Source organism: Eupeodes corollae, chromosome 2, assembly GCF_945859685.1.
Source record: "Eupeodes corollae chromosome 2, idEupCoro1.1, whole genome shotgun sequence".
In the NCBI taxonomy this organism is placed as follows: Eukaryota; Metazoa; Arthropoda; class Insecta; order Diptera; family Syrphidae; genus Eupeodes; species Eupeodes corollae.
In genome coordinates, this window is record NC_079148.1 from 88,584,897 (window position 1) to 88,597,878 (window position 12,982).

General features: G+C 30.2%; 1 protein-coding gene across 7 annotated transcripts in view; it reads left to right on the plus strand.

Annotated features, from left to right (window-relative positions):
* LOC129944393 (rho GTPase-activating protein Graf) overlaps nucleotides 1-12,982 on the plus strand; it is a 64,490-nt gene that overhangs the window by 38,556 nt on the left and 12,952 nt on the right. For all 7 annotated transcript variants that reach the window (XM_056053779.1, XM_056053782.1, XM_056053780.1 and 4 more), the window contains exons 3-4: nucleotides 7,467-7,624; nucleotides 7,695-7,868. In XM_056053779.1, the coding sequence (XP_055909754.1) occupies nucleotides 7,467-7,624; nucleotides 7,695-7,868 (332 nt within the window). The remainder of the gene's footprint in view (nucleotides 1-7,466; nucleotides 7,625-7,694; nucleotides 7,869-12,982) is intronic.

The window sequence follows — 12,982 nt, forward strand, 5'->3', positions numbered from 1 at the left end:
TTTTAGTTAATTTTCTTTTGCTGAAGTTAATTTTAACTTTTGATTTTCAGAACTCTTTCTTCTATATGTGTGTTTTTTATTATTATTTTGACAGATCTTCTTTCAGTTCTACCAATTTTTAAAGATGCGTTTTATTGGGAATTTTCTATTATACTATTTATAGAATGCCAACAAAACACGCGTATTTTAAAAAATAATGTCTAGAGTTTTAATTTGATTGAGACAGTAGAATTTTTATTTTTTTTTAACTAAATGCGAATACTATGCCGAGTAAAATTCCAATTCATTTACATATCCACAAATGTTCCCAAAATCGAGTAAAATGAAATCTAAATCTAAATTGAAAATCGAGTGAAATTGTTTTCAGAGATCTACTCGTATTTTTCCCTCGATTTCATACATTCGAATACTTTTTCAAATCACTTCAAGTGAAATAAAAACAGCTCAGATTTAGAAAATCAGTCAGTAAACAATGTTGTTCAATTTCAAATTTTTATATTTTTTCTGGGCTTTTTAATAAAATAAATATTTAATATTAGTGTTTCTTATTTGCACTGATGTGACGCACATTTGCTGATGATTTGCGCTTCTTTAGCATGAAACAGTTTACAAATATCGGATGGAAAAGACTCAGGATCGAAGTATTGTTTCTGATGTGTCTTGAAAATTTTGAAAGAACGTTATTTTTGGAATATAGAAGACATTAAGTTGTTAAAAAATCGTTTTAAATGCTTTATCCCTTTTTTTATTTAAGTGAAACTATTACTGCTTTTAAAAAATTTCCTTTAGAATTCAAATCATTAGAAAATAACAAATTTCGAAATGAAGAGCCCGAAAATTCACTTCGTTTTAAGTTCGAAAAACATAAAATCAATATCGATAAAAAGTGAATTTCAGAACTCAAATTTAAATTTCATTTCAAGTGAAAGTGATATGTAGAATGTAGTTGATAGACTACAAAGACGTCTATATTCTTATTTAGATATAGGGTCATACCTTAATAGTTTAAAGTATACACTGTATCGGTAGTATTTGATATTTGTCAAACTCAGCTGTCATTTTAAGTGTAATAAATTAATGAAATGTTTGTCAATAAGGCTTAAACTTACTGAAAAAGTGGTAAAGCACACGTATGTAGTTACTCTTTGCATTACGCGATGATTTTATTATTATTATTATTTTTATTATTATTATTATTATTATTATTATTATTATTATTATTATTATTATTATTATTATTATTATTATTATTATTATTATTATTATTATTTGATGAAACAATTTAGCGACGCATAGTAGTGTTTTCCGTGTAAAGGTTTTGCTGCTCATGCGCGTCTTGGGTCATCTATATTGGGTGTTTGCATGTGAAGTTGGTTTTTTAAGTTTAAAATAAATAAATAAATTGGGTGGCGCAACAGTCCTTTGCGAACTAGAGCCTAGTGACTTACAACTCTCAACCATTCCTGTGTGCGAGTAATTGCAGGAATGGAGGGGACCTACAGTTTATATGCCGAATCCGAACGGCAAATTTGAGAAAGCACTTTTTCATGACAAGAGTTACTCTTGAAGAATTTGTCAATTCCTCGCAAGAGGCAGTACCCGTGAAAAGACTTTAGGTGGCATAGGCAGGGATCGAACCCTACACCTCTGGCATGACAGTCCAACGCACTAACCATCATGCCACGGGTACTACGGTTTTTTAAGTTTAGTGGTGTTTAATTGTCGTCGGCTCCAATAGTTGCTTTGACTAGGTTTGAGCTTAAGCTTTTCTCGGTGAAGTATTGTCTGAGTGACATTATTTGTTTAGTATGCATGCTTTGTAGATCTATGACGCCTCTTCGTCCCTCTCTTCGCGGCAGCGTCATCCTTTCTACGCAAGATCTTGGGTGGTGGAAGTTGTATTGGGTCAGGATAGTACGGAGTTTTCTTTGTAGGTCTGCGAGTTCTGTTGTGGGCCATTTGATCACACCGAAGCTGTACGTCCGTACAGGTATGGCGTAGGTGTTGATCGCCTTGATGATGTTTTTCCCATTTAATTGTGATTTTCCAATTTTATGTATGCGTCCTTTAAACTCGCTAGTGAGGTCTTTCTTTATTTTTGCTGAGTCCATTCTGTTGCTCTGGGCTGCTCCTAGTAAGATGTAGATTTCATTTTCTTGCATCTCTCTTATTCCATAGATTTCATCTTGGGCTGATGGCGATATTTTTCCTTTTACAATACTCTGCTAAACATGCTTACTATTTCCAGCAGATATAGTTCAGGTGGACCTTTGTTGATGCGTAGGTCTTAAGGTCTTCCATGTTCAAGAGGTGGTTTATTTTAAACTCGGAGTTAGTTGATTTGATTTTGTATCCGTACTTGCTCGAGTTGAACATGTTGCTGAGCGGGTTAATGCCAATGCAAAACCATAGGACACTGAAGCAGTCTCCCTGAAATATGACCGATGTAATGGGGAGCTCATTAGTTTTTAGTGATGTGTCGCTCTTAAACATCTCTATGCATGTTTTCCACTTACTCATACTATGTGCAAGCAATGAAATAACTCTTGGGTGGATGTGGTATATTTTGAGGACTTCGATAAGCCAGGTATGCGGTATACTATCGAAAGCCTTCTTGTAGTCGATATAGATGACATATAAGTTTCTTTGGTTCATTGTAGATTGCTCGATGATAACTTGGTCTATAGTAAGTTGTTCTTTGCATCCCCGAGACCCTTTGATGCATCCTTTCTGTTCCTCGTATAGTACTTTGTGCTTACTTAAGTGGTCGTAAACCATTCTGTTCACACATGCTGTCATTATTTTGTATAGAGTTGCGAGACAGGTGATAGGCCTACCATTTGCGGGGTTTCGGTTGAAGCCATTGCTTTTTGGGAGGAGGTATGTAGTTCCTCTTACCAAGAAGTCTGGGAAATCTGTCGGTCTTTTTAGGGCTTGGTTAAGGAGGTCCATTATTATTATTATTATTTTTATTATTATTATTATTATTATTATTATTATTATTATTATTATTATTATTATTATTATTATTATTATTATTATTATTATTATTATTATTATTATTATTATTATTATTATTATTATTATTATTATTATCATTATTATTATTATTATTATTATTATTATTATTATTATTATTATTATTATTATTATTATTATTATTATTATTATTATTTAAAGCCGTCTGCCGATTATATCTAAAATTATTACATTTTAATTTACATTTATAAATTTTAAACACAGCAACAAAATTGAAAATGAAAAAGTGTAGTATATTAAATATAATTTTAACATAAACATATTTTTACAAAATATCATTATAGTTGAGGATTTTATTTTAATCAGATCTAATTAAAACTAATAGAAACTAATATAAATATATTGCAAAAGTTTAATTTTTTTTAAAAAGGAAACAAAATTAAACTAGTGCATTTAAATTTAAAAGATTGATGAATTAATCGATTAAAGATTAAGTGATTCTAAATTAACTGAAAGATAGGCTTTTAGTTTAGCTAAAACAAAATAATAGAGATTGATTCTAAAAGAGATTTACATAAGTATTTCTGTAAGCGATAGCTTCAGTAACAAATCGGATAAGAACTTTCCAACCACACTCACCATTTAGAATTGAGTAACTCTCTTCTGTAGAAAAAAAAAAGCTTTTCCTAAAGTATAAACGTCGAATTTCTTGGAGCATTGGACATCTTGCTGCTAAGTGATAAACGTTTTCGATTTTATTAAGGTTGCAAAGATTACAATTAAGATTTATATCAACCCTATGAGGTCTGTAAATTAGCTCTAGCCTTTCAGTTCGGATATTAAATATTAAACTCATCTCGTTAACTGTGAATTCTTTTTGAAAACAATAAGCTTCCGCCAAACAATGATTCAGTTTGCTGTATATCGTTCTTGACATGGACTCTTTAGCACGGTTCAGAGAATTTTGAAATATTTGTTCGTCAATTGCTGAGATGCAGTCATAGAATTCATCCTTCCATGAACCAAAGATATTCAAGGCTAAATTCAAAGTTGTATTATATTTTGAAGCCAATTCTTGCCAATCTTTTAACAGCGTGTAACAACGCTGAAGTGCAATCATGAGTGCTTTTCTTTGAAGATTATTATCACATCTCTTTAAAACTTTGACAATATAGCACGCATTTGCCTTAAGTTTTTTTTAAGAAAATTGCCGGTAGTCTAGATTCGACATTTATTGCATAGTTAATTACGCGATGATTATGGCCGCCATAATGGACCGAATACCCAAGCAATCGGTAAAATGTCCAAGGTAGCCACTGGAATGATATTCTTTTCAAAACTTTATAATAAAATAAATTTGTTTAAAAAATTTGTTTGTATGTATGTTTAATATAGTTTTACTATTGAAACAAAAATGTGAATGACCCTATATTCAAGTACGTATCTATCTAAAATTAAAATCAACTAGAACCGTCACTTATTCGTTATTTAGATTTATGATTTGTGTATTAAAAGATTTTGTACGTGTTGTTATTAAGCTTATACACTTTTCCACAGACATTTTGACACATTTCCTTTATTATTTCAAGGCGTTAAGTCTTATCATCATAAATAGGAAAAATATATTTTGTTATTAATTTCCATAGAAAACCAAACAATTACACCATATAAATTACGGAAACCTTTCTTTTTTTAAGCACGTTATAAAAACACATACAAAAATATAATACAACAGGAAAAAAACAAAAGATCAAATAATTCTAGCACTTTTGGTATTGAATTGAAATTTTATTTGGTGACTTTTAATTTTATTAATTCAAAACACGCACGTCAGATCATTCGCCTGGCTGCAATTCTTTTCAAAATCACAAAAGCGAAAGGAGGTTGGACATTTGTATGCAAAGAAGCACAAACTAAATGTTTAATGAATTTGTATTTTATTAATGATGTTTGTGACAATAGGTTCCCCATTCGGATATTTGTTTAAAGAGAAATTCTTAACTTTCATTGGATTAGTGTCCAAATTAATTTAAACAAATGCCCTTGAACTCGCTGCTGCTGCCAGGAAATAAAATAAAACAAAACAATACAATACAAAATAAAAACTTTTAATAAGAAGTAAATAATGTGGAATTGGAATGTTTATGTAGCAAAAGTAAAGACCAATAAAAGTGAAATTGCTATTTGTCTAAAGCGGAAAGCAAGCAAAAGTGAAAACGCTGAATATCTAATAAGCTTTAAACTATTTTGTATGCTTTATGCTTTAGATAGTCAGCAATCGGCAATACCTATAAAAATGCTTGAAATCTTTCATAATTTTATGTTTTTTTTTTTCGGGTGAATGTTCTGTATAAGTTGTTGAATTTAAAGAAATTGATTCTGTAAACGTTATCATTTATTTTAGGTCCAAATATAGCTTGGTAGACAAAATCCAAAAAACATTCGAATGCATTTTCGTTGCCTACTAAAAAAAAAATTGTACATTCAGTTTGAATGATATATATATGGTCTATATGTATACCAGCTTTGTTGTTTAATTCAAACTGAATATACAACTTTTCTTAAACTCATGTTATCATTTAATAATATTAAATATAATATAGATAATTCAAAATCTAATATTTGTTGACTAAAAAAGTATCTTCTTTCGCACTCGTACGGTTGATACACTAGTAAAAGATCTTGACATTCATAGATCCGCTGATGCAGATAGTATTACCACTATTGTTCGGAAGGGGTGTTCTTCAACGCTGTCAATCTGTCCTATTCTACAGGTCTCGTCCCGAGTGGATTGAAAACAGCATTTGACCAGTTTGTCACTAAAAATGGAGAATTATTCTAACCCTCTAACTATCGTCAAATTGCGTTTTAGTCTCTTCTTTCCAAAGATAACGAAACGCAGATCAATTTTCAGCTTAAGAAATATCTTGAAGAATGAAAACTTCTTAATGACCGGCAGTATCGTTTTCGTAGTAATATGTCCAATGGTAATGTCATATTTTATCTCACGGAACAGGTAAATAAATTCTTACATCATTTTAAAAGCATTTGATAGAGTTTGGTACCAAGCTCTCTTGTGCTTTTGGTATTGATGAACCTCTTCTTCGTTGGATTAGAAACTACCTTTCTAACCTTTCAATACAAGTTGTATTGGATGGTTTCAAGTTTGAAATTCACAAAATAAATATTGGTGTTCCCCAGGGCTCCGTTTTGTCTCCGACTATCTTCCTGATATTCACTACCGATCTGATGTCTGTCTGTAACTACTATTTTATTTAACTGTACACTTAGCTTTTCATATTCGTTTCTAGATTCTTGTCCTTCGGATGTGGAACTTCAACGACAGCGTACGTTAAGCTCATTATATTCTGATCTAACAGCATTGTACAATGGAGAATCAAAACCCTGTAGAATTTAATACTTCGAAAACTCAATGCAGTCTGCTGTACTAAAAGCGTAACCACCCCAGATGCTACTTTCCATTAGTGGCGCTTGCATCAAAGAAATTCATGAATTTTTAGTACTCGGTATGTGTATCACAGATCTCCGACGGTGTAAGAAAATTGTCACCCTTTCTGATCCGGCTGTAATTTACCAAGCATTCATCTATCCAAAGCTTGAATATAATTCGCATATCTGGGCAGGTGCCCCAGGAATGCTTATCATTTAAAACTTAGGATTTTGGACATAGTGTGAAGTATAGAGATTCTTTCTTAAACCGCACATCGAGAATGTGGAATGCTTTGATTTTCAAAACTTTAAGACCAATGTACACAGGTATCTCCTCTTAAATCCTTCGCTATTTTTCCAAACGCTCGCACTGTGTTTAAGTATAAACATATGAAGGGCAATAAAAACCCCTTTAGTGCCTGTAAATTATAAAAATGCAATATTTTTCTCAATTTTAAATAGGCGAAATTGTTTACGCTAAAAAGAATCCCTTAACAGAGAACCACAGATTTATACAACAAATTATTGTAAAGGGGCGTATACATCCGTTTATATCATTATTTAAAAGGCATACCATCCAAAAACCATTTGAAATGCTTTTGTTTCATTTTGATCGGCTTTGGCTATGTATATCAGACTAAATATAGCATTCATATCAAAAATGTTTGATAACAATGAATCGGTTTTAAATTTCTTGAATAAATTGGGATTTTGTTTTGTAGCACTGCCCTGGTTTTATTTCACATCAACATAGATTACGTTTTCGGATGTTTTTCCTACGTTTGTTTATTTTGACTAGAGTGCTTGTTTTTATTTTCGGTTTAAAGGGTACTAAAAATCTTGTTTATTTAAGAAGCAATTGTAAATTTTAATTCCAACAAATTAAACATTGTGGTTCATCGATGTTGTATACAATACAATCTATACACATTAAAAAATTTGAATATATTCTAAGCAGATGTTTTTTATTTCTACAAATAAGTTCCCAAACATAGATATCTTAATATAATTCATTTTGTTTTGTTTTTTACTTTCAGTTCTATCACAACGACAATGCCAACTAGCAAAGAGTTTAAAAGAATTCAATTTTGAGTGCATCGGCACAGCACAAACGGATGATGAATTGGTGATAAGCGACAGCTTAACACATTTTGGAACAATAATAGAGAGTATAGAAGATCATCGAGAGCACATGGTAAGGAAATATAACATATTTACGTTTTAAAGTTTGATTTTCTTGTTTAAAATTGTTTTTTTTTCTTTAGTTAAAACTTGCAAACGATCAAATTATTGAACGCCTGGAAGATTTTCGAAAGAAGCAAATCGGCGGCGTTAAAGAGAATAAGAAAAAGTTCGATAAAAAGACTGAAAAGTTTTGTCAGTCTCAAGAAAGATTTCTCAATATGTCAACAAAAAAACCAGAAAACACGATACAAGAGGTAAATTTATTTAGAAATAAAAGTCGTTTTTTTTTTAAATAAAAAGGTATTAAAAATGTATTTAAAATAATAATACATTTTATTTAAACATTTATTTATAAGAAAACAATACATACAGTGATTCCCAGGACTAATCGGACACATGAAATATAAATGTTGGTAATGCATTTTCTCCAAGAATATGTATGGAGAGTGTAAAACACTATAACCATTTTATATGACATTTAAACAAATTTTTATTTTTAAAAATACAATTTAAGCCTTTAAACAAAAAACAAATTAATATTTAAAAAACAAAATTAACTCTATAATTGAACACCTCACACATAAGCGGACACTTAACATTCTTTTGATCACCTCGACGTCCTAGTGCATCTATTATATGCTCGATTGCATTAAGGTCTTGTGATTTTGTACCTTTCTATACAAGCACGGTTGCCACTCGACCAATCGTACCAAAAAAGGAACAAAATAATTTAATGTCTGCATCGGTTTTTAACTTCCCATAGAAACTTATTGTAATCGGACCGATTTTTCGAATTTCTAGAGTCTAAAAAAAAAAGATTTTTAGTGAAATGTCTGTGCTTGAATGTGAGCGTACATTCGTATGTTAAGGAAGTTTTATTCGTAGTCCATAGCTACAGAACTAGTAGAGATATCGACTTCAAAAACATTTTGTTACACAGATAATAATGGGGAAAGACACAAAAAGGACTCTCAAAAAAATTAAGCAATTAGCAATTTTTTAGAAGCAATTTAAACAAAATTACTTAACCCGAAATAACTCACGAACCAATAACGCTAGCAGCTTTAATTAAATTTTATGTTTTGAAATATATATTGTGTAACAAGTATTTTTTTGTAAAAAATCCAACTTACGGGTTTTTTCTATAAATCAAAAAAAAAACTGACAAAAAATAATTGTCACCTTGAATATTTAACAAATAATAAATGGTAATATCTCTGAAATGATTGTATGAAACGAAGAATAACGTTTTTGACATCTGGTAAAATTTTAAGAAAAATTGAATTTATATTTTTTTATAAAATATTTGTACATATATTATATTACACTTCAAAAAAAATTCTAAAAGTTGGTAAAAGTTCAGATCAAATATATTTTCAAAAATTAAAAAAAAAACATTGGCTTCAAACTTATTACTTTAAAAAATATTGTTTCCGACATTCCGTAATTTTTTTATAAAAATCCAACATTCAGTTTTTTTTTCAAGAAAATTTAAATCTTAAGAAAAATAGTACGATAATGGTACAAAAATTGGTTTTCGACTAAAAATGTTCGTAAAAAAAAAAAATATTTTGAAATCAAACTATTTTATCATATTCAAAATATTGTTCGTAATTTTAAATTGTTTAAAAATAACTCACTAACAACTTTTTTAAGAAAAAACGAAAGCCTGTAAAGCATTTAAGCAAGACAAATCGCCAGACAGGATTGGTAGTTATCAGCGTGGATCGCATCCCAGCCTTTTCTTTTTTAAGATCACAATATGTTAACATTATGTCAGGAGTTCGAATATTATCGCTTAATAAAATTTATATAAATTAATTTAAAAAAACCGTATGGTTATTTTTCTCATCTTAAAGCTCTTTGGTCAGCTTTAATATTTATGTTATCAAAATTAAGTATACCTTTCTTTTCCTTCAATGTTAATTTAAAAAAAAATGTCCAGTAGCAGCAGCTGAGCTGTGAGAAAGTATGTAACATCTTACGAACTTACCTAAATTTTGAAAATAATATTCATTTAAAACTGTTTTATGGTAACCCTTTCCCAAAATTTTGACATATCCGTTTTATCCTTAAGCTTATGATCTTGAAATGTAATAATTTTGAGATGTTAAGCCATCTGTCAATAAATAGTGAAATTAATGCATCCAGCGTGTGCATTTAATGATCGTGCATTTGCTATAGAGTGCCTTCAATTAAATACATTTATGTACCGTTTAAAAATGAGTTTTTTTTTCAATTTCTTAAAAAAAAGAGACCAAATAAAATAAGTAAGACAATTATGACCAAATTTTGTCGTAAACGACAAAACTGACAACCGTGTGTACAAGGAGTGTGCTTTGGGTAGTTGTCCTGGAAGCAGATAAAATTATCTTGTATTTTGAGTTAACTGACGCTGGACCACAACTGTTGTTAGCCATTTCATACATTTTACTCTCCACAAAATGCCGATTACTAGAAATTGCAACACGTCCTCATAACCTAATCAACCAACCACCATCCCTTACAGTAGCAGTAGAGAATGCTTATGGCAAAATTCTTCATTTACTTTGCCATTCATACATTCTTCCATCCGAACCTTTAAGGTTAAATTTTCCGCCCGTAAACTAAAACTAATTTATAATATTGTCTTATGTCTAATGATTAACTAGCAATTGAAAAATTTGTAGTTCTACCTTATTCCAAGAAGACGTATCCTGCGTTATATGTTCATTAGCAAACTTAAGTCTATAATTTCCATTGCTGCACGGCCAGTATTTCGATGTCGATGGTTCTTCTTCTGATGACTTTGTCTTTAATCGTGGTATCTTTCAAAAACCTTAATTGTGAAATTATGCAATGAACTATGCAACAAAACCAATTTTCGAATTTCCACATGTTTGTTTTTCTTTTGGTGTTATTTTTTAAACTTTAAATGTAATTAAAAGTCTTCCGTAATCCTTGGTTAATAATAACGTTATCATTTGACGTGACAAAAATACCGTTGCAGAGCTACAGCAGTACAAAAAGAGCTAGTGTCAGATTTTTGTATTAAAACTTAAATGTGTTTTAAAATAAAGATTAAGTTCTACTACTTCTATAAATTTTCTTGGAGAAATTGCATTGCGAAAATGTACACTCTCTTTGTCCGATTAGTCGTGGGAGCCACTGTACATATCTAATAAAAATACTACAAAGTGTACCAACATCTTATTAGATGATTTATTTTGCCTCAACAAAACAGTTGATAGAACCTCTTATTTTTATTGATTCTAAAAAACAATTAAAGTTCATTCTTTGTATATTTAAAAATTAAGTTATTGTAAACTTGCTAAGATTTATCAAACTATCTGTGCTGTGACATTCTATTTATTGCCTAAAGTCTTGTTAATTCTCTCTGTAAGGAATGTTGTTCACATTTTTCGAATTCTTTGACGTACGTCGCAAAAAAAATTACAATAAACCATGTTATAGCTCCATTAGAACATCTGATTCTAAAAAAAAGTATAAAGAATTATTTACAAATGTTGTTTTAGCTCTAAAAGATGCAAGGTTAAAAGTTTCGAAATATACAAAATTGTAGAGATTTTAATTGTGCTACAAAATAACATTTACTTGGATGGAATCTCGGCCTTGAACATTAACTATAGTAATAATTTTATAAAAAGCTGTACAAATTCATTCTTCATGACAAACTTTTATTCTTCCTGCTTGTTCAGTCGCTTTTAAGCGGCTGTAAAAAGCCAATTTTTTTTCCATATTCTGTGCATATCGAATAATTAATTTAACACCACAAAAAACAGCTTTAATTGTATCGTGCAATTTATTGCCCTACAATTATTATATCTTTTTTTCTATTTTGATCTGAATTCTAAAGGTAAATAATGTTAAGTGAGATTTAAAAATCAATATTGCTCTCTTGAGATAAAATGGGTGTTACGGAATTAGGTGTAAGAACTAGGAAGAAAACCGCCTATCTTTTCAAAGTGTTAATTATTATTCCACACATATTTGTATTCCACAAAAGTTCTACACTTTGTGAACAAAAATTTTCACGTTGAAGGAAGCAAAGAAAAAATGCTTAATTTCTTAAGGATAATGACTGCAAACTATCGAAATGCTAAGTATTCATGTAAAAATATTAACGTTTAGTTTACTATTAGATTATTTTTTATATTTATAAATTCCGCTACGGTTTTTATTTTTCTATCGTCAGAATTTGTTCTTTAAATAGTTATTTGAAGAACAAATTCAGACGCTAGAAAAATAAAAATAATGAAGTTTATACGTGAAATTTGAAATCGTAATGCTTATTTATTCTTAGTATTTAGATTATATTATTTAATAAGATTTTTTATAAGTAGATCCGTTCTTGCATTACTTTTTGTGTCCCGGATTTGATACACACAAATCTACTATGTAGTTTAAATTGCCGAGCATCAATTTATCTAGAATGATGCCTATGTATGTACCAAGTTTTCCTCTGAATGCCACATCTAGAAAACTTTACTTTCTTCTTCCTGATAAAACCAGAAACCGTTCAAAGAAAAAACATACTTGAATTATTATCTGGGCTTCATCATGCATTTTTGATGCTTTTGGGGTGGGTGTTTTCATTTCCATCCGCTTTTAAATCCTGTGTAAATGCAATTTATGCCGACATAAGGGTTAGTTCTGTTGCGTTTGCACTGCGCATGGCCAAGCTTTGGAGTTGTTTTCATGAAAGAACTTTTAGAATAGGTACGAATTTCTATAAGTATGAATATATTATATTGAAATGTTTGTATACTTATTTGGCTATGCGCTTTGGCCAGGAAAATAACTGATTCGATGTGGTGGACAATTTTGGGGATATTCGAGGATGATAGGAATGTGGAATTTGTAAGAACCGGTCAATAAAGTTCATTCATAAACCGCTGGAAATTTTTCTGGGTACATCATGGGAAATGGGCGCATGTTATATGTTCTTTGGTTTGGTTCTTAAAGGCAATGCATCGTACCCTTGTTAAATGTATATGTTTATCTTTCATGTTTTCTTCAAATTATTTTAAGAGTTTGGTGTAAAACATCCCTTTATGCAAAAACTTTCATTCAATCACATTATTTCCTTAACAGAAGGAAACCATACATAAAAGGGTATAATTAAAGTTCTGCTTTTCATTGATGGAAATTGTAGCAGATTCTTTGGAGACCTCTCCTTTTTGCATAGGGTAGAGTTGGCTAAATTCAAACACTAGCGGTAGTGGAAACATCTATTACTTATTTCTCTAAAAATTAATAGTTGTTTAATAATTTTACACGAAACTTAATTTGTCCGAGTAACCTCGTCAAAATATTTAACAAAAAAAATGTTAGGTCTAGTATTCGAAGGGTAATCTTTAGGTCCGGG